This window comes from Canis lupus, chromosome 25, assembly GCF_011100685.1.
Source record: "Canis lupus familiaris isolate Mischka breed German Shepherd chromosome 25, alternate assembly UU_Cfam_GSD_1.0, whole genome shotgun sequence".
Classification (NCBI taxonomy): domain Eukaryota; kingdom Metazoa; phylum Chordata; class Mammalia; order Carnivora; family Canidae; genus Canis; species Canis lupus.
The window spans coordinates 37677154-37704328 of NC_049246.1; the positions used below are offsets into that span (position 1 = coordinate 37677154).

General features: G+C 43.4%; 1 protein-coding gene across 1 annotated transcript in view; it reads right to left on the reverse strand.

Annotated features, from left to right (window-relative positions):
• Window positions 1–252: 252 nt before the first annotated feature.
• TDRP (testis development related protein) overlaps window positions 253–27175 on the reverse strand; it is a 40433-nt gene continuing 13510 nt past the window's right edge. Inside the window, exons 2-3 of the mRNA XM_038573949.1 lie at window positions 3509–3612; window positions 253–2631 (exon numbers count right to left, since the gene is read on the reverse strand). Of these exons, the coding sequence (XP_038429877.1) occupies window positions 2283–2631; window positions 3509–3612 (453 nt within the window). The 3' untranslated portion in view covers window positions 253–2282. The remainder of the gene's footprint in view (window positions 2632–3508; window positions 3613–27175) is intronic.

The following is a 27175-nucleotide window of genomic DNA, read 5'->3' on the forward strand; positions in this document are numbered from 1 at the left end:
AGCAGGTCACTGTTCCTCAAAGACTATTTCCTAAGACATGGTGATCTTCTCGAAAGAGAAAGTACTCCCGTTGCTGGGATGCTCGCGGTTTCTTAGCCGCGGCTGAAGGGAAAGCTCCCCTGTGCCCCTGAGTCTCTTACCCAACTGTAAAACAGCCCTTAGCGCAGGCGTCCCCTGGTTCCTCATGGACAGACGGACGGACAGACGGACAAAGCAGACAGGTCAAACATGCAAAAGATACGTCTTGAAAACTTATGTTGAAATTGGCCATTTATTTATGAAAAAGTCTACATGTGTTGTTTGCATTTTAAAATGAGGTTTGAGGGATCAAGAAAAGTGCCATCAGCGTTTAGTGACAAAAGTCCCCGGAAGCATTCACCCCAAAGTGGATGCCAATAACCATGCAAACTAATAACAAAAGAGGAAATGAACAATACTTTTATTTTTTTTTAAGACCTCAGCACTGAGAATGAATTCTACCTCCTTCGAAGCCAGTCACTGTCCTTTACGAAGTGAGCACAGTAGGAGGCACACGGACCACTCGCCCTTTGCACAGTGAAGTCGTGTGTTCACAGAATCAGACAAAAACCCCGTTCTCATTGACCTGTGAACAGCACAGCGTTGCTTTGGTAAATTCTATCAAGAAAAAATACTTTTCTCCCAAAGCACATCAATAAATACATTAAAAACCACAAACATACTTATTTAATCAGATTCAACAGAAGAAAAAGCTTATTTTGACATTAATCTTGGTAGATAAGAAAAATGTGATTTACAGTGCATATTCCAACTCCGATCTGGCTTTGTCTTCAGATTTTGAGAAACGATAGGAAGGAGTGTCGCCAGCCTTGCGTCACAGATTCGCACGGAGGTGAGTTACAGGCACTTAGCGTCCCCACACGCGAGTGCGGCAACGTGCGGCGGGTCTCGGGGTCCAGACTCCGCTCGGCCCGCGCCCCAGAGTCCCGGACCTGGGGTTTCCTCCCCTGCGCCTCCAGCGGCAGCGGGGCCACAGGCTACCTACTGAACCCCTTCCCTGAGGAGACAAGGCTTTCCAGCTAGTTAACTTGACCACCACCAGCATCACAAAACACAGCCTCCGGCATCTCAAGGTTCTAACAAAACGGATTAATTTAATGCCACTTAAAACAGGCCCCCCATTAAAAACTCAGTCAAGTAAGCTACTTGTTCTATTAAAAAAAGGTGTATGGACAGATGGACGGAGGACAGACTGATGACATTACCACTGGGAGTCCCGCCAAGGGCCGGCGCTGGCTGAGCGGCACAGATGTGCCCGCGGAGCAACTGGAGGACCGCGTTGCCCACCAGAGGCGTGCAGGTGTCACTGGAGGCTTCTGTGTTTAACCCAAACCCCTACAGCTTCTCTTTCAAACCACCACTGCCTGAGACTGACGTGGGCGCCGCCTGCGGACACGGCCGTCCTGCCAAGGAGATCCGAGCCCAGAGCGTGGCCTGCCCTTCCTTGGCGTCCAGCCGGGGCCGCGGCAGCTTGCTCGCTTTGGAAACCAAACACCTGGACGTTATAGAAAAGAGGCACTTGCAGTATTTTATATACAGTTTTAACTCCATCAGCAAGTTAGTATTTTCCAAAAACAACTTGAGTATTAAGTAAAACTGACCCACACTTCATGGTTTTCCTTAACCTGCAATCAAAGAACATGTTTTCAGAAGAACATAAAGGTCAGGACAGGTAGGATTAAACCCTAGAAGAACCGTCCACCGTGCGCCCTGGAGACGACTCCTCCCAGGGCCAGAGATGAAGATGCTCTGCCGAGGTGGCGTTTCGTGCTTGATCAGATGTAACCCCGGCTTCCCTGGTATTTAACATGAAAAGAAGTTTAATCTGCCAGGTGAACACAATGTAACATGACCTTTGGAAGGTTGGGTTGACAGCTGGAGGTCAAGCTTCTGGCAACGCAGGAGCGCCCCGCACAGCAGCTACGGGCGAGTGTCACAGGCGCACACGGACACCACATGCAGGAGACAGGGATCCCGGTGGGGGACGGGGAGCCTGGGGAAGGACGGCACGCACAGATGCTCACACCCGCGTCTGCAGACTTCCCAGCGAGGCCGCTACCTGCTGAGGCTCTCCCGTCGGCCCACGGAGGTGAACAGACGTGGGCACACGGGGAAGACCAGGGGACTGGCAGACATACAGACATACACGGCACGATGCAGCAACCTCAGACCCTGCACAGAGACAGACAGAAAGAAGACATGGGGGTGACGCCGGGGGTCTGGGGACACGGGGTCTGTGCATGTCACTCCAGCTCCTCCCAGTTGTCCGTCAGGTGGCCTCTGCTGTGCCGTCTGATGCCCACCAGCTTCCCCGCCGACCGCAGGCTCCAGCGGGAGCTGTTCCCTGAGCTCGCCAGGCTGCTGTACTTGCTACAGCTCTTGCTGTCCTCCTCCCAGCCTGGCCGAGGAGGACGGCCGCTCGCCGCATCCCCTGGGGGATCGGCCGTCACATCTTCAAGAGCGAGTTTTGGAGGCTCCCAACCTTCAATCTCATCTGGTTTCTTAGACTGTATGTTCTGTTTTAAAACCAAATTGTCCCAAAATCCAGGCTTCTTCTCTGTCTTCAGCTCTTCTCTTAACCGTAAGTTAGTTCTGTAGGAGACAAGACAGCTGGTGTTGGTGACCCAGTGACCTCAGAGCCACGATCAGTGTCTACTTTATACACTGAACACTTTTTAAAAGTTTAAGTCACTTAGAAAGTGAACACAGATCTATAATGTAAAACTTTAATTAAAATTAGTAAAGAAGAGTTACCCGCTACATTAGTGAAACCATGAAAACCGTATTTTAAGGCACCATTCTTCACTATACGCAAGCAACTCTCACTGAATTTATCGTCTCATGTTTAAATATGCTTTTAAAAATTCCATTTATAATAAACAGCAATAGGTCAGTTTAAATATACTCAATTTTCTAAAGTCTTTTATAAAGCTCAGTAATCCTTTGCATTTTTAACTTTTTTCCCTTAATTTTCTCAAGTTAGCAAACATCTCAAGCATGGCTAGAGGCTGCCTCAAGGCCAAGTTCAGTTTCCCGTTCTTTTTTTTTTTTTTTAATATTTATTCATGAGAGACACAGAGAGAGAGAGAGAGGGGCAGAGACACAGGCAGAGGGAGAAGCAGTCTCCATGCAGGGAACCCGATGCAGGACTCGATCCCGGGTCTCCAGGATCACGCCCTGGGCTGAAGGCAGGCGCCAAACCGCTGAGCCACCTGGGCTGCCCCAGTTTCCAGTTCTGAGTTCAAGAGCTCGTCTGGGAAACTTTCACTTGTCCCACGACCTCTCGAGGTGCTGTGGCTGCCCCTGTGACCTTCTCCAGGGGTACACCTCACTCTCTCATCTCCAGAGCATCAGAATCAGTGCAGGGCATTTCTGTCCACTCCCCAGGACGGAAGCCCCAACACTCATCATGCTGTGATGACGTGCCTGCCGCCTCTGAGACCTCCCACCTGAACCCACGGACACTTACCCTTTGGACTTGGGGGATTTACATCTTTCCAGCAGGTGCTGTTCATCGTCTTTGTTAAACAGAGAAGTCACTTCTTTCCAACCTCGGAAACTTGCTCCTTGAACCTAACAGAAGATTAGAAAAAGATCAACTCTGATGTAGGAAAGAAACAGGTGACCAGCCCCATGCGTCCGGCACCACCCCCCGCAGGACTCCAGGTTCCGACAGGGACTGCCCTGCACGCCGTCTTGCTCTACTGCCTGCTGAGCGGTCTTCCCACATCTCTGCTGCGGACCCAGTCCCCGCAGCTCCCAGCAGGCTCCTGCTGGCCCCAGGGGACCAACTTGTGCCAGGGGCCACCCTCGGCAGCATGGCTGCTGGGCCCAGGGCCCTCTTGCCTCCCCGCATCCTTACGGAGGCACATCGGCTTGCTGGGTGTTGATGGAATCGGTCTCTATCCCATAGTCAGGCCCTCCCCTGAGGCCAAGTGCTCACAGGCTCCTTCCCTGAATTTCAAATACTTGGCAGAGACTTTTGCTGGGTGCAGGCAGCAAGGGTAATGGGTCTTCGCGGGCTGATGTTTGTCCCCACCACATCCTGCCCCCTCAGCTGCCCCAAGGACATGCACCACGTGGGCTGAGACACTGTTCATATGGACCATTCACGGGGCAGTGGACCATGAGACCACAAGCCCCAGCCATCCTCTGAGCACTCCTGACAAATGAAGGCAGCTCGGCGGGAAACAGGACAGCACGTGCTGGTCAAGGGCGCAGGGGCCTGCCCAGTGGGACTCGGTGTGTGGGACAGGAGCCTTCATGGCCAAGGACGCAGGGCTGTAGTCATCAGTGCAGTGCAGACCCAAGAGCAGCAGAAGGGTCCCTGGCACACATGACAGACTACTGGCCATGAAAACCCAGGAAGTCCTACATCTGAGACAGATGGACAGAGACCACTGTGCTGTCAGAGAAAGAGCAGTGCCATCTGACCGCACCTACACGTGGAATCAAAATAGAGCCCCAATCACCAAACTCCTCCCCAGAGAACTTAGACTGGTGGTCGCAGGGGGTGTGTGGTGGGGGTTTGGAAGGTGGGTGGTCTGAAGACCAGACTGCAGCTCACAGAGGAACCAGCACTGGCAGCATAGCAGAGAATGCTCATCACAGGGACAAATGTTTCTTTGTTTTATAGTGTGTCTGAGAAGATACAGGTTAGCTGAGCGGCTTGTGGGGTCTTTTCACAGCAGACGTAAAACTGGGGCAAGTGAGTACTTAGAAGAGGCGGAAGTCCCACCAAACTACCTGGAGAAGATGCAAAATGGAAGCACAGACACAGACAAAGCAGAGGAGCCCCACAGTGAGCACCCGTGACACTGAGGGCAGATGGAATCGTGCACAGCCGGGAGGGGGGCCCTCTTGGCACCTGACTCTGTGGTCCTGAACACCCCTCCCAAACTGAGCTCTACTGCTGCCTCCCACGCTGGTATCTTCTGTATCTGGTGCCAAGAGGGACCTGAGGGGATGTCACTTGGCCTATGACATGACTGCAATCACCCCACAGGTCCCAGCGGGCCCAGCCTGACCTCAAGGGAGCCTCCATCCCAAATGTCATTCTCAAGGACACTAGCAACCGGGGCTGTTTATGAGGACCTGAGTTCCTCCTGGACTGGGGCCCAAGTGTGGGCTGTGTTAGGGGCATGGTGGGGGCATGTTCATCCTGTCTGGGGGCAGGACACTGTAGCAAAGGCCAGACAGGCCCAGTGCCTCCTGGAGACACTGGATTGGGGCTACAGAGTTCTTTACAGCTAAGGTTGCGTTCAGGAAGAAGGGACAGCCGAAAAAATGAGAACAAAACAATGTGTTCACTAAGAACCTGGGCTGCAGAAATGAGGAAGTGCATTTCAGCATAGAACAAGGCATCCCCCTTTAGTGCACACCTCAGCTGCACCCCACTTCACACTCCGTGAGGAAAAAGCTATGAAATCATCCATAATTGACCAAAATTCTTTCTGCTGAGGTGGCTTAGCAGAAGTACCTGTCACCAAACATATTCAGAGAGGCCAGATGACCTTTGGAGGCAGCATGAAATCTAAAACACGCCCTCAAGCACATGTTGCACTGGCCCCACAAGATTCCAAGTTCCAAGTACAATATATTGGATATCTTTGAACTATCACACAGAAAATTCAGAATAATACCTTTAACAATGCACAAGCAAAATGAAAAGAAACCAGGAAATAGCCCAGAACTGAATAATATAATCCCTGAAGAGAAAAATTCAAGGGCTTCAACAAGTGAACCTGACAATTCAGAAAAAGAAATGACCCAATCCAACTAGAAGATCAAAAAGAAGAACGCATCAAGAAAGCCTATGGGAATTAACGGGGCACAGACAAAGAAATACTATCTGCATTACAGGAATTCCAGAAGAGAAAGAGAATGTATATTTAAAGCAATAATGATTCAAAGCTTCCAAACCTGGGGACAGAAATGGACGTGCAGATTCATGAGGTGCAGGGGACCTCGCACTCGTTGAACCTGAGTAGGGCTGCAGTGAGATACACTGTAGTTACATTGCCAAAGACAAAGAGAGGACTTTGGGAGCAACAAGAAAAAACAGACAAGTTACATATAAGGAACCAACCTCATATGGAATGATTTCTCACCAGAAACTTTTGGGCCAGGAGAGAATGGGATGGTGTATTCAAATTATTTACAAAGAAAACCCTGTTAACCAGGAATTCTATACCTGGCACAGCTGTCCTTGAGAAATGAGGGAGATAAATCCTTGCCTTAACAAACAAAAGTGGACAGAGCTCACCACCACTAGGCCTGCTTTCCGTGAAACACTAAAAAGGAATCTTCTAGGCAGAAATGCCAATTAACATTATAAAAACATGAGAAGGGAACATAAAACTCACTGGTAAAGGTCAATTTACCTTTGCTCGATTAGTTGCTGGATTCTATAATATGGTCATAGTACATCATTCACTTATAACTTTAAGGTTAAAAAAACAGTAAAAATGACCATAACTATAACATTCTGTATTAGATACACTATGTAAGAAATATGTAAATGGTAGCCTCAATAACCTACAATGTGAAGGAGACGGGAAGTAAAAGTGTGAGTTTAGGAACGCTACTGAAGTTGTCATTAGTTGGTTTAAAACAAGATGATGTAACTTTCAGATATTTTACTAAGTCCTCACAATAACCACAAGGGAAAAGCCTGTAGTAATTACACTAAAGAACATTATAAAAAATTAAAGCATACTGATACCAAAAGACCTCAAAATATAGAAATGGGAGGCAGGATAAAAAGCAAGGAACAATGTATCTACAAAACAGCCAGAGAACAATCAACAAAATGACAATAGTAAGTCCTTATCTACCAACAGTTAAATATTAAAAAATAAAATTCTCCAATCAAAAGACATAATAACTGAATAAATAAAAACACAAGATCCAAAGATACACTGCCTACAAGAGACTCACTTTGGTCACAAAGACACATGTAGACTGAGATTGAAGGTATGGGAAAAGATACTTGAAGCAAATTGTAACCAAAAAAAGTAGGAGTAGCTATCTTTAGATCAGCCAAAATAAACCTTAAAAATGGTAAAAAGAGACAGAAAAGGTCATTATATAATAAAGGGGACAATCCATCAAGAAGACATGACAATTGTGAATATGCATCCAACATAAGAGTACTTATGTGTATATATATGTATATTTTTTACTGGAGAGCTAGGTGTATTTGTCATAAATTAGGTCACGATAGAGTACCTATATATATTATGCAAAAACTAACAGCTAAAAGGAAAAAGAAACAGTAATATAATAATAGCTGGGGAATTTAATGCCTTATCCTCAATGAGGAATCATCTAGACAGAGACTCAATAAGGAGACGGGATCTGAACACTGTAGACTAATGGACCTAGCAGACATACACAGAACATTCTGACAACAGAACACACATTCTTCAAGCACATGTGGAGTGTCTTCTCTGATCACAATAGTATATAAAAAAAAAGGTATAAAACTGGGTGGCTCAGTCAGTTGGGTGTCTGCCTTCAGTTCAGGTCATGATCCTAGGGGACTGAGCCCACAATGGGCTCCCTGCTTAGTGGGTAGTTGACTACTCCCTCTCTTCCCCCTTGTGTCCTCTCTGTCTCTGTCACTATCTCTGTATCTCTCAAATAAATAAAATCTTTTAAAAAAATTAAAAATAGGGGCAACTGGGTCGCTCAGTGGTTGAGTGTCTGCCTTTGGTTCAGGTCATGATCCCGTGGTCCTGAGACTGAGTCCTGCATCAGGCTGCCCACATGGAGCCTGCTTCTCCCTCTGCTTGTGTCTCTGCCTCTTCTCTGTGTCTCTTATGAATAAATAAAATCTTTAAAACATTAAAAATAAAAAGTCACCCAGGTGTTCCCCTTCCTCAGTCGGTTGGGCATCTGCCTTTGGTAGCTCAGGTCATAATCCCAGGGATGAAGCCCCATGTCATTTCTCCCTCTCCCTGCCACTTCCTCTGCTTGAATGCTGTCAAATAAACAAATAAATAATTTAAAAAGTCTCCCAGCGACACCTGGGTGGCTCAGGTGAATGTCTGACTCTTGACTTCAGCTTGGGTCATGATCTCAGGGTAATGGGATTGAGCCCTAATAAGTTGGGTTCTGTGCTGGGTATGGAGTCTGCCTCTCTCTAAAATAAATAATATCTTTTGTAAAAAAAAAGTCTCTGAAAAACGCCCATGAATAGCTGGCTTCACCAGTGAATTTTACCGAACATTTTAAAAGAATTAACACCAATCCTTCTCAAACTGTTCCAAAAACTCAGAGGAGGAGGAGATGCTCCCAAATTCATTTTACAAGGCCAGCATTATCCTGACAGCAAAGCCAGAAAAGGACACTTCAAGAAAAGATTATGGGCCAATACCCCTGATGAATACCAATGCAAAAATTCTCAGTAACCACTAGGAAACCAAATTCAGCACATTGTAAGAATCATTCACTAGTGGGATATATATCTGGGATGTTAGGATGGTTCAAATACGTAAGCTAATAAACACAGCCCTTCATAAATGAAAGAATGCAAGAAAAAAATCATATCATCATCTCATACACGCAAAAAAAAAAGCATTTAACAAAATGCAACACCCATTAATGACTAAAGAAAAATTGGTATAGAAAGAATGTAGCAACATAATAAAAGTAAAAAATGATAAACCCATAGCTAACATCCTACTCAATGGTGAAAGGCTGAAAGTTTTTCCTCTGACACCAAGAACAAGAAAAGGATGCCCAGTGTCACCACTCCTAATCAACCTGGTCCTGGACAAGAAAAAGAACAGACATCAGAACTGGAAAGAAATGTATAAAACTGTCTCTATTTGCAGAATATCTGATTTTATACAGAGACGATCCTAAAGACTCCAAAAACAAACAAACAAACAAACAAACACAAAAAAACCCAACCCTGTTAGATCTCATCAATGAATTCAGTAAATTTGCATGGTACAAAATTAACATTCAAAATTTAGTAGCCTTTCTCTACGCTAACAATGAATTTTCCAAAAAAGAAATAAAATGTTCCCATTTACAACAGCATCAAAAACAATAAAATGCTTAGGAATAAATTTAACCAAGAGGTGAAAGAGCTCTACACTGAAAATGAAAACTACAAGACACTGGAGAAAGTGAAGAGGACAGAAATAAATGAAAAAGTATCCTGTGTTCATGGACTGTACCAATTAATATTGTCAAAATATCTATGCTACCCAAAGTCAACTATACTTCAGTGCAATCCCTAAAAGACCTCAATGCCATTTATTTTTTTATTTTTTACAAAAGAAGGAAAAACAATCCTAAAATTTTGTATGGAACCACAAAGGACCCCAAACAGCCAAAACCATATTGCTAAAGAAAAACAAATGTGGAAGTATCACACTCCCTGACTTCAAGCTATATTACAAAGCTTTATTAATCCAAACACCATGGTACTGGCATAACAGCAGACACACAAACAGAATCAAGAGCCCAGAAATAAACCTATCCATATACAGTCACCTACTACTTGACAAGAGGCCAAGAATAATCAATGCAGACAAGACAGTTTCCTCAGTAACTGGTGTTGAGAAAACTGGACTACCGTCTTAAGGCATTCACAAAAATTAACTAGAAATGGATTAAAGACTTAAATTTAAGAGTGGAAACCATAAAGCCCCTAGAAAAATCAGGACAAAAGCTTCTTGATGTGGGTCTTGACAATGATTTTTGGAGCGTCAACACCTAAAACACAAGCAGCAAAATTAAAAATAAACAACTGAAACTATAAAGTTTCCACACAGCGAAACAAATGATCAATAAAATGAAAAAACAGCCTACAGGATGGGAAAAAAGTATGTGCAAACCATATATCTGAAAATGTGGTAATATCCAAAATATTAAAAGAACTCTTCATTACTCAGTAATAAAAAAACAACAATCCTATTTAAAAATGGGCAAAATATCTGAATAGGTATTTTTCCAAAGGAGATATAGGTACATGACAAGGTGCTCCACATCCCTCATCATCAGGGAGATGCAAATCAGAACCACACTGAGTCACCACCTCACACCTGTTAGAATGGCTAGAGTCAAATAGGAAACCACAGGTGTTGGTGAGGCTGTGGAGAAAGGGGAACCCAATTAACACTGTTGGTGGGAATGCAAGCCACTCTGGAGAACAGTGTGGAGGCTCCTCAAGGAGTTAAAAATGGAGCTACCATGTGATCCAGCAACCCCACTCCTGGGACTGATTCCAGGGACACAAACCCTAAGTCAAAGAAGTACCTGCACCCCCACTTTCAGGGAAGCATTATTCACAAGATCCAAGATAAGGGAACAACCTCAGTGTCCACTGACCAGAAAGAAAATGTGCTACACACACACAACAGATTATTTGGCCATAAACAAGAGGGGAATCCTGCCATTTGTGACATGGATGGATCTTGAAGGGATTATCTAAGTGAAATAAGTTAGAGAAAGACGAATACTCTAAGATCGCACTTGTTAGGGCAGTGAAATTGGATGGAGGGTGTCAAAAGGTACAGGCTTCCGGCGAGAAGAGAAACCAGTGCTGGGACGGAAGGCGTGGCACAAGGACCACAGCCAGCTTTGCTGCCGACACATCTGAAATGGTCAGTAGATCCTAAAAGTTCTTGTCATGAGCAGAAAAACCACGTTTCTCTACATGAGATAATGGTGTTAACTGAACGTCGTGTGGCTATTTCAAAGCACGTGTGATCAGGCCCCTCCACTGACGCCCACTGCTGCCTACCAGCTGTGTCTCCTTTGCACAAAACACAGAGCCCGTGAGCCTGCAAACTCCAGGTCTTTGCTCCAGGAAACAGGCCCTCATGCAACCAAATGAAACTTCTTGAAGCACCATCCTCAGACTTCAATCTTACAACTCATCATCTTAAAATTTTAAACAAAATGTCCCAAAGTTACTTGAAAACCAAACAGTGTCATTTGCATTTTCTTCTGTTTTTCCTCAAATATAAAATTCTGGCTTTAAGTGTTTCAATTATCTAAATGCAGCCCATGCAAATTTCTCATCTCAGCTTCACCAGCATCATGGGCAACCCAGAAGCTTCTGTTGACAGAACTGACAAAGCCATGGCTTCCGTAGCCCAGGCTGCCGTGCTGCAACTCTAGGTCCAAAGCATAATCAAAACACACATTTTAGGGGCACCTGGGGGGCTCAGTCGGTTAAGTGTCTGCCTTCAGCTCAGGTCATGATCCCAGGGTCCTGGGATCCAGCCCCATGTTGGGCTCCCTGCTCAGCAGGACATCTGCTCCTCCCTCTCCCTCTGCGCCTCCCCCTGCTCAGTCTCTCTCTCAAATAAATAAATACAAACTTTAAATCAAAAAAACCCACAAATTTTTACCACAGCAAGAAAAACCACATCGAAGCTGAGTGGTGGTGAAGGAGCCACAGCGTTTCAATGGTACCCATGAAAAACAGAAAGGAACGCAGGGCCCCTGGAGACGACGTCCACAGCCCAGCGTTCTGGTCGGTTCCATTGATGCCACGTAACTGCAGGCACGGGTCTAGTCCAGATGTGGTGTAATGTCAATGCTTAATAAAAGTAATTTAATGTGTGTACTTTTGAAAGGTATTTAAATTCATGTCAGGGGAGAAAACTGAAAATCTTTGTTAGTCCAGGTATCCCCATGTTGTGTTAGGAAAATGCTGTTCTAATTATGTGGTGACGGCGTTCAAGGCCAGTGTCACAGTTTATCTCACGAGGTGTGAGGTGTGAGGTGTGCGAGCCAGCGTGTGACTTGGTGCGAGTGATTCGTGCGCGTGAATTAGGGAGCACGCCCGTCCCCTTCGTTGCCTGTGGGCTGCACACACGAGTCCAGGGTTCCCCCCGAAGGGCCTGGCCCCGCGCAGCACCAGCCGCAGGTACCCCGCAGCCTCCTTTCCAAGCCCCGAGCGCCCCACGTGGGAACAGGCTCCGGAGAGAGCTGGACCCCGCCGAGGCTTCCGGTTACGGTGTAATCTAGAAAGCCTAATCATTCTTCACGCTGTTCTAAGTTAGAGAGCTCTCGACAGTCTTATATTTAGACACTGAAGTTCTTGAGAAATGGGCAATCCTGGAGAAAACTGGTTGCATCGCGCCGTCCATGGAACCGGCAGGTGCCAGCGCCTTGTACGGGACGGAGCCCCAGAGCAGGTGCCACGGGAGGGCCGTGGAGGGACAGGACAGCAGGGAAGACAGGGAAGAGGCCACAGTGAAGGGACCAGGTGTTACTGAAGAGATGCCAAGTCAGATGGGAGCGCGAAGTGCGAGAGAGAAACGCTCCGAACAGGAAAAATGAAAACATAAACTGAGAGACAGGGTCAAGATACTACCTACCGCATCTGATACAAGTTTCGCAGAATGGTGGAGAACGTTCCCGGATTGAAAGCAGACGTGGAGCAGCACCCCTGGTTCAGACAAAACCTCTTTCCAAACCCAGGCGTACATGGTGACAACAGGACAGCACGCTAACGGGAAGCACAGAGGCACACGCGGGGCGGCTGCTGAGCAAGACGGTTCCAGGAGCTCGGCAAGAGCTCGCACAGCCAGCATGCCCCTGGGCAGCAGCGGAGGCCAGAACAGGACAGGCTAAGGAAAACAACTGCATCTAGAATGTCGTGTCACAGCTAACATTATCAAAGCAAGAAACCACAACAAGAGAAGAGAGCCACTTCCCAGCCCATGAAAGACGTCTCTGCTGCTACAGGAGCTCGTCCTCCGAGTGCTCAGCTTTAAAATGCCAGAGCAGGGAGGAATCTGTTTATACACAAGAGTGTGCCGGTCTCTACAGAACTGACTCCACAAAATGTAGATTGAACACTGACCTTGGAAACATGGGAGTCAGAGATCTTGAGAAATAGCTTAAAATATTAAAAGTGATAAATTCTGGAGAGCAGAAATCATGGTGGGGAGGGAACAAGTGGAGAACTGCTTGATTCAATTTTAACTTAAGAGTTCTTTTTGAATCTGAAAAACAAAAAATAAGCAAAAATACTGGGACAACTGCCATATATAATGATAAAAAATCCACTGACCTCTCCTAGCCACAGAAATTAGACAACAGGAAAAAATAAAAGGCATCTAAATTGAAGCCAAAGGAAGAAGTAAACTTTCAGTATTGGCAGATGACATGATACTACATATACGAAACCTGTTTTGTATATGCAAGACTCCAACAAAAAAAATTGCTGGAACTAATAAAATGAATTCAGTTAAGTTGCAGGACACAAAATCAACATATAGAAATCTGTTGCATTTCTATATACCAATAATGAAGCCGCAGAAAGAGAAATTAAGAAAATAATCCTATTTACAATTGCATCAAAAATAATAAGATGCCTAGGAATAAACCTAACCAAAGAGGGGAAAGGCTTTTACTCTGAAAACTATAAAACACTGATGAAAGAAAAAAAATGACACAAAGAAATGCAAAGACATTCTGTGCTCACAAATTAGAAGAACAAATACTGTTAAAATGTCTATACTACCCAAAGCAATCTATGGAATTAATGCAATCCCTATCAAACAATCCTAAAACTTGTATGGAACCAGAAAAGGCCCCAAACAGCCAAAGCAATCCTGGAAAAGAAAACCAAAGTTGGAGACATCACAGTTCTGGACTTGAAGCTGTATTACAAAGCTGTGATCATCAAGACAGTACAGTACTGGCACAAAAACACATAGATCCATGAAACAGGATAGAAAACCAGAATTGAACACAACTAACACAACTATATGGTCAACTAATCTTCAACAAAGCAGGAAAGAATATCCAACGGGAAAAAGATAGTCTCTTCAACAAGTGATGCTGGGAAAATTGAACAGCCACATGCAGAAGAATGGAACTGGACCATTTGCTTTCCCCATACACAAAAATAAACTCAAAATGGATTAAAGACCTAAATGTTAGACCCCAAACCATAAAAGTCCTTGTAGAAAGCACAGGCAATAATTTCTCTGACATCAGCCATAGCAATTTTTTTTTCTAGCTATGTCTCCTGAGGCAAGAGAAACAAAAGCAAAAATAAACTATTGGGACTACGTCAAAATAAAAAGCTTCTGCACAATGAAGGCAACAGTCAACAAAACTAAAAGGCAACCTACAGAATGGGAGAGGATATTTGCAAATAACAGATAAAGGGTTAGTATTCAACCATATGAAGAACTTCTACAAGTCAACACTCCAACAATCTGATTAAAAAATGGACAGAAGAGGGCAGCCTGGGTGGCTCAGCAGTTTGGTGCTGCCTTCAGCCCAGGGCGTGATCCTGGGGTCCTGGGATCGAGTCCCGCATTGGGCTCCCTTCACGGAGCCTGCTTCTCCCTCTGCCCATGTCTCTGCCTCTCTGTGTCTTTCATAAATAAATAAATGGGGTCTTTTAAAAAAATGGGCAGAAGACATGAATAGACATTTCTACATAGTCTGCTGGAGATTCTCTCCCTCTGGCCCTCCCCCCACATGCACAAGTGCTTGTTCTCTAAAATAAATAAATCTTTTTTTTTTTTTTAATGGGCAGAAGACATAAACAGACATTTTTACAAAGAAAATATACAGATGGCCAACAAACACATGAGATGTTCCACATCACTCATCATCAGGGAAACCACAATGAGATACTACCTCACATCTGAGAGAATGGCTAAAATTAACAACACAGGAAACAACAGATGTGGGCAAGGATGTGGAGAAAGGGGAACCCTCTTACACCGTTGGTAGGAATGCAGCTGGTGTAGCTACCATAGAAAATAATATGGAGGTTCCTCAAAAAGTTAAAAATAGAGCTACCCTTTGACCCAGCAATTACACTGCTGGGTATTTACCTAAAGGTTACAGAAACACTAATTCAAAGGGATACATGGGATGCCTGGGTGGCTCAGTCAGTTAAGCGCCTGCCTTTGGCTCAGGTCATGATCCCAGTGTCCTGGGATGGAGCTGCATATTGGGGCCCCTGCTCAGTGGGGCGTCTGCTTCTCTCTCTCCCTCTGCTCCTCCCCTGCTGCCGCTCATGCTCTCTCCTTCTCTCAAATAAATACATATTTTAAAAATGTAAAAATCAGAAAGGATACATGCACCCCTATGTTTATTACAGCATTAGTTACAATAGCCAAGCTATGGAAGCTGCACAAGTGTCCATGGACAGATGAATGGATAAAGATGTGTTCTGTATACCCAAAGGAAGATTATCCTACAATAAAAAAGAATGAAATCTTGCCATTTATAACAACATGGATGGAGCTAAAGAGTATTATGTTAAGTAAAATAAGTCAGTCAGAGAAAGACAAATACCATATGATTTCATTCATATGTGGAGTTTAAGAAACAAATGAGGAAAGGGGAAAAAAAGAGGGGGTGGGGGAGCAAAGCAAGAAACAGACTCTTAACTACAGAGAACACACTGATGGTTTCCAGAGGGGAGCAGGATGGGGGGATGCGGGAAACAGGGAGATTAAGCAGAGTGACTGTTGTGTGGATGAGCACTGGCTGTTGTGTGGAAGTCTTGAGTCACTCCATTGCACAACCGAAAGGATATTATACTGCATGTTAAGTATGCTAGAATTAAAATTAAAACTTATACAAAATTCCAAAGACTTCAACTTAAAAATATAAATAAATAAATAAATAAATAAATAAATAAATAAATAAATAAAATAAAATAAAATAAAAACAGCCAAGTAGAAAAATGGGTAAAACAATGGGAAAAGCAAGAGTCTTCTGAATACAGAAAGTATCTTCTTGTTTACAGGAGACGATGGTGACCTGAGACAGGGACTAGGTCTCAGCCCAGCCATATCAGGTTATCTGTGCAAGTTTCATGTATCTGGTAGAGATAAAAACAAAGGCTCCTAAGAGACACCGTGTGGCCTTCAGAGCTCAAAGGCATCTTTGTTGTCCGCTGACCTTCTGGTCATTTAAACAGCTTTCCTATTCTGCCCTGGGCCCTGCCCCTCAGCTGCCAGAAGACGTTCTCCCAATCTCCGTTCTCCCAATCTCCGTATAACACCCAGGGCCTGGGTTGCGAGCACGCACAGTGGGGCTCCTCACACTCCTCACACTCCCTTTGACAGGCTGAGACGCTGCACTAGGGGCAACATGGTCCTTGTTTTCTTAGTTCTCTTTCTCTCATTTAACCTTGGGATACAGCAATGACGTGTTTACTGAGTCCTGAAGCCAGAAAAGTGTGTTTTACTGAGTCCTGAAGCCAGAAAAATGTGAGAGAAAACAGAGTCCCTAATATATATATTTACAAGTGAGCTGAGAGCTCTTCAGTAAGCTGAGGGCATCTAGTTTACGTCGTGCTCAGAGAAGTGCATCGGGGGCCCTGCAGAGAGTCCCAAACCAACCCACACACTGTGTTTAATACCCACATGCTGTCAGGAGGAAGAGGTCACCTCTTTAGCCACAGGTGACCTGTCAATCCCTTCAGTGTAGCCAGTCTACACTCTGAGCTAACCCACTTTGTATACTACCATTCACATTTTAGAACAATCAACCTAAAGATCTTGGTACCGTTTAAACTCTAACACACAAAAACTGGTGCTTGAAGACAGTGACAAGACAATCATTAAGACAAATGAACTTGTCTTCTGTGTTAATGCACATTTTGGAACCTAAATTTAGTAATAATTCATTCAGAGCTTTGAAGCAGCATTTTTAAATCACTTCCCATCCCTAGGAACTTCTCCCTTATGTCCTGTATAATACCTACTTCACTGACAGTGGTAATTACCTCCTGAGAGCAAGGAGAATCTGGAGAGTGCGGAAGAGGGGATTTTTATTTCCCACGTCTAATTGTTTAGCAAAGTGTTTTGTGGAAATGAAAATTAACCTTCTTAAATGAAGAGTAATAGTCAATTTATGTACAATATAAATCCTAACGTGATGTAACTGCGTATGCCAAACACGGGAACTAATGCACGTGGAGCGCCTGCCCACCGAGCAAATGGGCCCACAGCTGTAAAGTAGCCTGGCTGTGGCCTTCCTTGGAACAAATACTCTTTTGTTCAACAGGTGCTGAGAGCCACGAATTCAGCAAGGGCACAAGATGTTCTGCACAAACCCACGCACACCTGTTGCTGGGCACTCACTGGCCCAGGGTCCTTATGCCCGTCCTCCTATAAAACCCAGGGGTGGAGGGCCTCTCAGGAGGAGGAGCGCGGTTGTTCACAGTGACGAATGGTGCTATGGTCTGCAACCTTCAGGTGTTGGGCCCCTGACCCCCATGGGGGTGGTGTTCAGATGTGGAGCCCTCGGGAGGCAGGAGTTCATGAGGGTGGAGCTGCCACCACGGGGCTGGTGCCCTAAGAATAGAGACGTACTGCCACGTGAGGACACAGCCACAGCAAGAGGTCTGCAGCCTGGAAGAGACCGTCGCCACAACCGGGAGACACGAATTTAACTGTGAGAATTAATTTCTGTGGTTTAAGCCACCCAGCCCTTGGTATTTTGTTACAGCAGGCAGAACAGACGAAAACAAAGATGCTTAAAACTTCTCTTCTGCTTGTAAGGAACTAGGAAAAGCAATCCCAATGAAGAAAAGTGATCCATTATTTTGTAAACCAAAATCCAAAATATGGAGATTTCTTTTTACTAGAAATATTTCAGACAGACGGAATTTAACTGCTATGTTTCCTGAAACTAGTGGAAAAATCCCACCTACTTCCAATAAAGTCTCTGAATTCCTCCTTGATCTCAGCAGTGAGAATATATAAAAGCAGATAAAACCCAACGTGATCAGATCATGAATACTTCAAGGAGGTTTAGGCTGAGAATAAAAGAAAAAAAATGATTATTCTCAAAGGCCAGACTTGTGCACAACAGCACACAAATCAAGAAACAAAGTGTAAACACCCTCCAACAAACAGCCCTCAAAGGCTCGGGCCTCACCAGGTGAGCCTGTAGCAGTGCTGGCAGCTTCGCCCAGAACGGGAAGCCGCGGCCAAGGTCCACACAAACCTAGCAGCCCAGACAGGTGGGTGCGGGCTCCTCTCTTCCTCCTGCCCTTCCCCTTCCAGGGCCCTTCTCCACTGTCGCGTGGGGCAGGGCAGAGGGATACTGTCAATATAGGAACCCAAGACTCCAGGAGTCCCCTGTGCTCAGCCTGGCACGTGGCACCAACGGACACATCTCACCGACGTCTACCTTCTACAGCAGGCAGGGCACTGGTTCTCCTTCCTCCCTGCCTCTGACAGTGCCACCCCTGCCGTTCTCTGCACGTCCCTGGACTGCATGGAGTATCGTGAGCAGCACAGCACTCCCAGGCACCCTACCCACCAAAGGCCTTCACCCCACTCCTGGAGGCAGTACAACTCTCAGAGCAGCAAGAGGGGCAGCGTGACCCACAGCAGCATCTAGATCTACTGAAGGAGGAATGCTCAGAAAAAGCAAAATGGTCAAACGAAATACCATCGTCCTTTTGCTCCCTGGGCTTTCTTATTTTCTTATCTATTATGTAGGTCAGTTTATGGATGCAAGTAAAAGGAGGGTCCATAATCCTGCCAAAACTTTTAAATTCTAGTCCCCTGTTCCACAGCTGGATGAGAAGCTAATCATATAATCATATAATCACTAATGATACTAAAATTTACATTTGCAATCATACTACCAAAATAATAGTAAGAACCTAACTATACTAAATGTCAAATTAGAAGAATTCCAAATAGTATAAAGATGCCAAAAGAAACATGTGTGAAACTCAAACCAAAGCTGTAATTATGGTTTATAAATCACAGCAGTGTTCTACGTTACTGCTATAAAAATGAACTTAAAAGGTAGTTGCACACACAGGGAGAAGCAAACTGAGAGGACCCCAGGTATCTGCGCAGCTCATCAAGCACTAGGCTCCTAGGATAAGGGAACCACTCGGAGAGAAGCCTGCTATGGTCTCCACCTCCATCTCTAGAGCCCTGGCTCAGAGATTTCACCTGGGGGAGAAGCAGGACATAAGACAGAGCTATAAGCAGCAACAGCAGCAGCATTTGTAGCTATGGAAGAAAAAGACTCACTTCCCAAAGGGATTGACTTCATTTGCAACAGAGCACGGAGAAATTTATACGTAAGGGTGCTCTCAAGAGCCAGGGAGGTTGATACATGCTAGACTGACCTAGCTAGCTTGCAGAAAAGAACTAAGAATAAACTCAGAAGGGGCCCCTTAGACTCAGAGCCATTATCAAATAGAAGCCTCAGAAATGATTTCCTCTAAGGAGCCAGTGTGACTGGTTTGTAGAGAAATTCATACCCAGCATATTTTGAAAATAACAAGAGCAATCAGCTGGCAATTAGTGGAGTTTAACAGCCAGATGTTGTCAGAAAGAGAGGGAATGGTCCCTCCCCATCCCAGGTGATGTGGGCATGCCCACAGCTGGACTCCCTGAGACATTTAACACTGGGGGGGGGGGGGGCGGGGGGGGGGCATGACACTCATCCCTAAACAATCCAGCTACTCCTCAAAGAAGTAAAAATAGTAGCAGTAACCAGAGTAGAAGAGAAGGATAGTAGCCAGAGTTGCTACCACAAGTATTTTAAATGTCCAGTATCTTCACAAAAATAGAACAATCCCAAAATCTGCATGGAACCACAAAAGACCCCAAATTGCCAAAGCAATCCTGACCTGAGCAAACATCAACAAGCAGGACTATATCAAGTTAAAAAGCTTCTGCACAGCAAAGGGAACTAATAGCAAAATGGAAAGGCAGCTTCCCAAATGGGAGAAAATGTTTGCAGATCTGCTACCTGATAAAGGGCAATATCTAAAAGATATGAAAGAACTCATACAACCCAACAGCCACAAATCAAACAATCCAAATAAAAAAATGGGCAGAGGATCTGAATAGACATTTCTCCAAAGAGGACATCCAGACGGCCCATAGACACATGAAAAGATGCTCCACATCACTCATCAGGGAAATGCAAATCAAAACCACAATGAGATCCCACCTCACACTTGTTCAAGGCTGATATCCAAAAGATAAGAGATCACAAGTGACGGGGAGGATGCGGAGGAAAAGGAACCCTCATGCACTGCTGGTGTGAATGCAAGCTGGTGCAGCGGGAAAACAGTACGAAGGGTCCTCAGAAAGTTATAGAGCTGCCATATGATCCAGTAATTCCACTTCTGGGTATTTATACAAAGGAAATGAAAAAAATGCAACTTTTGTAGTATCTCCTGTATCTGTACTCCCATGTTCACTGCAGCATTATTCACAGCACCCGAGACATGGAAACAACATAAGTGTCCAACAGAAGATTAATGGTATAACGAGGTGTGTCTGTGTGTGTAAATAATGGATATTACTTAGCCATAAAATAGGAAATCTTGTCGTTTACAACAACATGGATGCACCCTGATGGCATTATGCTGAGTGAAAGTGAAATAAGTCAGATAGAAAGACAAACATCTTAGGATCTCCCTTGTATGTGTAATCTTAACAAACACACATACAACAAGCTCCTAGATACAGAGACTAGATGGGTGACTGCCAGGGCTGGGGATGGGGGTGCAAAATGAATGAAGGTGGTCAAAAGATAGACAGGAAAATGTTCAGCTACAAAATAAGTCATGGAGATGTAACGTACAGCACAGTGACAGTAGTTAATAATACTGTTTGTTGTATATTCTTTGGTTCTCACCACAAGAAGAAAGCATTTTGTAACTGTGTATATACTGTAGTGATCATTTTTCAATATATACAGATGTCAAATCATCACACTGTACACCTGAAACCAATATATTATGTTAATTATTCCTCAGTTTTAAAAGATAAAATACAACATCCATTTTCCAACAAAAAATTTTGAAGCAGCCAAAAAAAAAAAAAAAGCATATATGACCCATACATCGGAAGAAAAGTAAACAACACAAAATGCCTGTGAGAGACCCTGATGTTGGATTTAACAACAACAACACAACAAAATAGCCATTATAAATATGTTTTAATAGCACTAAAGGAAACACCACAAGAAGAAAATAAAGGTCTGATGGCAGCATTGCACCACATACAAAACACCACTGAAGAGGCAGACATATCAAAAAGAACCAGATGGAAATTCTGACGTTGAGAAGTATAATGAATGAAATAAAAATGTACTGGAGGGTCTCAGCAGTAGGTCTTAATTTGGAAAATGAAGAATTATCTATCTTGAAGATGGATAATAGATTATGCAAGCCCAAAACCAGAGAGAACAAGAATGAAGAGAAATAAAGAGCCTAAGAGAAATGTGTGATACTAACACATACAGAACAGAAACCTCAGGCAGGAGAAAGAAATTAGTAAGGAGATTCCAAAGAAACAACACAAAATTTCCCAAATTCACCAAACACCAAAAATCTATACATCCAGGAAGCTTAACAAACTACACTAGGATGAACACAGAGATCCACAAACACAACACATACTAAAACAAAGTCAGAGTGTTCTGTTTCACCACCAGCTGGTTCACCATAATACAGTTCAGGGTTCGTCTCAGACTCCACAGTGAAGGCTCAGTCCTTTTCAGGAATGACCTGACTTCAGGCATCCAGGGCCAGGGATACTTCTGACTCAACAGGGATAAATTCAGGGGCTCCCACAATGCCTTCAGGTTCAATAACTGAAAGAAAAACTCACAGAAGGAAGGAGATCACTACACTTTAAGACTACAGCTGTATAAGACAAACAACTGGGCAATACCATTGCCAGTGAGGTGACGAGACACAGAGGAGGAGGCCCGGAAGGCAATGCTGAGCCTCCTGGGCCTCCTCTAAGGAGTCAGGGCCAGCTCATCACTCCCCAGGAGTCATCAGGGTGCTCAACGTTCTTATCGGAGTTTTATCACATGGGCATAAAAATTAAATCAGTGGCTAGAAGTCAGAACTCAATCTCCAGCCTCTACTCACAAACTTGCCCTTTCTGATAACTCTCATCTTCAGTCACTTTATTAGCATAACAAAAACTCCTAACATTGAGGAAATCCAAGGATTATACAGCCTCCATGCTAGGAATCAGGGGCAAAGACCAGATATATATTTTTTTATTACCCCACACAAAGACAGGAGAAAATCTTGAAAACGCAAGAAAAAAGTGATTAGTCACTTACCAAGGAAACTCTAGTAAGATGACCTCTTAGAAAAAACAATGGAGGCCTTAAGCAGGATAATATATTCAAAGAGTTCCACAAAAAACTGTCAAATAAAAATCTTCTACCCAACAAAGCTATCTTTCAAAAAGAAAGATGAAATAAACCAAACAAGTTTGCAAGACTGTGTTGCCTTACAAGAAACAGTAAAGGAAGTCCTTCGAGCTGAAAGCAAATAACACGTACAGTAAGGAAATCCACATGAAAAAAAACAGAGCACTGGGGCAGCCCTGGTGGCGCAGCAGTTTGGTGCCGCCTGCAGCCTGAGGTGTGATTCTGGAGACCCGGGATCGAGTCCCACGTCGGGCTCCCTGCATGGAGCCTGCTTCTCCCTCTGCCTGTGTCTCTGCCTCTCTCTCTCTCTGTGTCTATGAATAAATAAATAAAATCTTTAAAAAAAAAAAAAAACAGAGCACAGGTAGGATAATTATTTAATTATACATAAAACATAGCATAAGTGCCTATTTTTCTTTCTTCTCACACCTTTCATAAAAAAGAATGCATACAATATGTATACAACATAATGTTGGGCCTATAACATACACAGACATAATGCATGTATCATTATTTGCCAATAACAGCATTAATGAAGTTGGTGGGAGAAAAACCATATTGGAGATACAGATAAAAAGAAAACTACAGACAGTGAATAAGAAGAAATGAAAATGTTCCATGAGAAAATATACACAATGCAATTAGAGAAGTGAAATAGACATGAGACACAGAAAACAAACTGTAAAATGGCAGATATCAACTGGATATAGCAACAATACTATTACATGTAAATGCATTAAAAAGAATTATGGATCATGGCTCAGTAGGAATTATCCCAGGAATATAAGGTTGGTTCAACATATGAAAATCAATATAATAAAATCATTACCAGAAAATAAAAAACAAAAATTATATAATTATCTCAATAGATAAGAAAAAGCATCTGATAAAATCCAACACCCTTTCATGATAAAAACATTCAACACACTAGCAAGAGAGGAGAATGTTCCCCTGGTAGAGTGTTATAAATTATTTCTACTTTTTTCCTTATATATGTGTGTAAAAATTTTATATAAACCCTATCTTGAGCACATGTAACTTTCCTAACCAGAAATTATTTAAGTGTTTTTAAGACACACTTTTATGTATGGTCATTAGTGCAAAGTCTGTTGTTCTGACCTACTATCTCATGTTATTTAAACATATAAATTGAAAGTAGTCCATTCAAGTTTCAAGTACAATTTGCATATAGAGTTATAATAAAACTGTCACTGTAGGCTCTAAGTATGGTAGCAATAAGTTTTAAGTGTTTGGTTTATGTTTTGTGCTATTTTTTTTAATCAATTTTTTTTTTTAAAGATTTTAATTATTTATTCACGAGAGACACAGAGAGTATGAGAGGCAGAGACACAAGCAGAGGGAGAAGCAGGCTCCATGCAGGGAGCCTGATGTGGGACTCGATCCCGGGACTCCAGGATCACACCCTGGGCTGGAGGCGGCACTAAACCATTAAGCTACCCAGGCGTCCCAATGATTTTTTTTTTTTTAAAGAACTTCCTCAGTTTGAAATCCCATAGCTAGTATCATACTAAGTGGTTAAATATTGAAAGCTTCTTCCCTGAGATCAAGAACGAGACAAGTATTCCTATCTCACTACTTCTAATTAACACTGTGATGAAGGAGCCAGCCCAGCAACCAGAAAAAATACAATAAAAAGCAACCATATTTGAAAGGAAAGGTACAACTATCTGTATTTTAATAACATCATATTTTACATGGAAAATCTTAAGGAATCCACCAAAAACATATTAGAACTATAATAAGTTCAACAAGTTGAGAGAATACATGGTCAATATACAAAAATCATTTGTGTTCCTATACACCAGCAATGATCAATCAAAAAAGAAATAAAAAAACTTCATTGACAAACACATTAAATGGAATATTTACAAAAGTTGAAAATTTCTTCCCTGAAAACTACAAAATATTATTGAAATAAAGTTTTAAAAGATTTGAATAAACAGAAATTCATATCATGTTCAGAAGACATAACACTGTCAAGATAGCAACGTCCCCAAACTGATCTATAGGTTCAATTCAACCCCTTATCACAATCCTATCTGACTCCTTTGTAGAAAATGATAAAGCGATTCTAAAATTTGTATGGAATCACAAGAGATTCCAATAGTCAAAACAATCTTTTCAAAAAAAGTAGGACTCAACTCACACAAAAAAAAACTTACTACGAAAAGCACATATAAATACCAGAGGGAAAAGGGGATGGGCAGAATGAGTGAAAGGGAGTGGGAGGTGCAGGCTTTCAGGGATGGGATGAAAAAATCCCGGGGATGAAAGGCGCAGCGGAGGGAATACAGTCAGTGCTGTTGTAATAGTGCTGTATTGTGACAGAGGGTAGACACACTTGTGAGCACACTTGAATCACAATGCTGTACACCTGAAATGAATGTAACAATTTGTGTCAACTACACTAAAAAATTTATTTTAAAAAAAGAACTTACTGCAAAGCAATGGCAATCAAGACAAGTGTGGGACTGGCACATGAATAAATAAATAGATGAAGAGAATTAGAATCCAGAAACAAACCCATATATCTAAGTCCAACTGATTTCCTTGAAGGGGGTGAAGACAATCAAATAGGAAAAGAACAGTCTTTTCAACAAACGATGCTGGGACTGCTAGAGCCACATGCAAAAGAATGAAACTGGACCCTTACCTCACACCACATATACATATTAACTCAAAATGGATCAAAGGTCTGAATGTAAGAGCTAAAATTATAAGACACTTAAAAGGAAACATAGGGGGCAAACCTTTAAGACGTTGGATTTGGAAAAGGATTCCTAGATAATATACGAAAGCCAGAAGCAACAAAAGAAAAACAGATAACCTGGAGTTCATCATAATTTTTTAAAATTGTGCCTCTAAGGACACCATCAAGAAAGTGAGGACAACCACAAAATGGGAGAAAATATTGGCAAATCATACTATCAGATAAGGAACTCAAATCTAGAACATATGAAGAACTTTAAAATTCAATAATGAAAAGAAAACCCAATTTTTAAAAATGAGCAAAGCACCAAAATAACCACCTGTCCAGAAAGTTGTACAGAGGCAACAAGTACATGAAATGATACTCAATACATCAGGAAAATACAAATCAAAACCAGAATGACATGCTACTTTGAAGCCACAAGGATGAGAAATCAGACCCTCATTCATTGCTGGTGGGCGTGTGGCACCCATAGAAAACAGTCCAGCAGGTTCTTATGACTAAACACAGAGCTACCGTATGACCCAGCTTTGTTCACCAAGCTGCTATAAAAGAATATTAGAGATAGGTGGCTTATAAATAACAGGCATGTGTTCTCCAAGTTTTGGAGTCTGGAAGTCCAAGATCAAGGTAGCAATGGGTTCTGTGTCTGCTGAGGGCTCACTGATGGTGGTCTTAGAACTGTGTCCTCACATGTCAGAAAGAGGCAAGGGAGCTCTTTAGGGTCTCTTCTATAAAGGCACTTAAGCCCATGCAGGAGGGTTCTTATAACCTACCCATGTCCCAAAGGACTCAGCTCCTAACACCATGGCACTGGGGATTAGGATTTAACATATGAATCTAGGGGAGGGGGCAGATACAAATATCCACTCTTAACGGCACCCAGCAACTGCACTCCTAGATATACACCCACCAAAAATAAAAACATAGGTCCACACAAAATCTTTTACACAAATGTTTACATCATAATAGCCACAAGTGGAAGCAGCTCAAATATTTGTGGTATATTGATAGAACAGAATATTATTTAGCGATAAAAAAGAATGAAGTATTGATAAATGCACAATATGATTGAATCTTTAAAAAATTAAGTTAAGTGAAATAGGTCAGGAAAAAGCCCAGAAAAATAGACTGAAATCTTTGTGATACAAAATTAGATTAATGGTTGCTTAGAGCTGCATGGGGAGGGGAAATAGTAGACTGCATAGCTTCAGGATGGGGTTTCTTTTTGAGGTCACAAAAATTCTGTCCTAAAACTGACAGATTGTACACATCTACGAATATATCAAACCATTAGTTGTACACTTTAAGTGGATGAATTGAATACTATGTGAATGATATTTCAAGAAAGCTGTTTAAAAGGGAAAAAAGAGACCGTTCTATTTGCAAAATGCTGTGAGAGGATGATATCAAACTCAGGTCCAGAGAGATCTCACCTCTACGACCAGCAGTCAAATTCTAGGAGCAGAATGCCTGAAATATCTGCTCATAGCTCAAAAGCAGACTCCTAAGAGCAATCTTACAACAGCAAATAGTTCATAATCATATCACGTATGTATTACTCATTTTATTCATGTATTAATGCCTGAGCAAGAGTGTCAATCACCATTACTGTTATATATGTTCCCATCATGGTCACCAGCACATACAGTGCCTACAAAGCTTCCACACAATTAACATGAAACACTATTTGTTCTAAATACGAGATTTAATACAGAGAACTAGCTGCATACAAAATGCTGCAAGAGTGACGGAGAAACGGGAGGCCCCTAAGGCCTCTTTGGATCCCATACACACTCCCATGACACACGAGGAGCGGGAGGCCCCCAGGGCCTCTCTGGATCCCACACACACTCCCATGACACACGAGGAGCGAGAGGCCCCCAAGGCCTCTCTGGATCCCACACACACTCCCATGACACACTAGGAGCAGGAAGGCCCCCAGGGCCTCTCTGGATCCCACACACACTCCCATGACACACGAGGAGCGAGAGGCCCCCAAGGCCTCTCTGGATCCCACACACACTCCCATGACACACTAGGAGCGGGAAGGCCCCCAGGGCCTCTCTGGATCCCACACACACTCCCATGACACACTAGGAGCGGGAAGGCCCCCAGGGCCTCTCTGGATCCCACACACACTCCCATGACACACTAGGAGCGGGAAGGCCCCCAGGGCCTCTCTGGATACCACACACACTCCCATGACACACTAGGAGCAGGAAG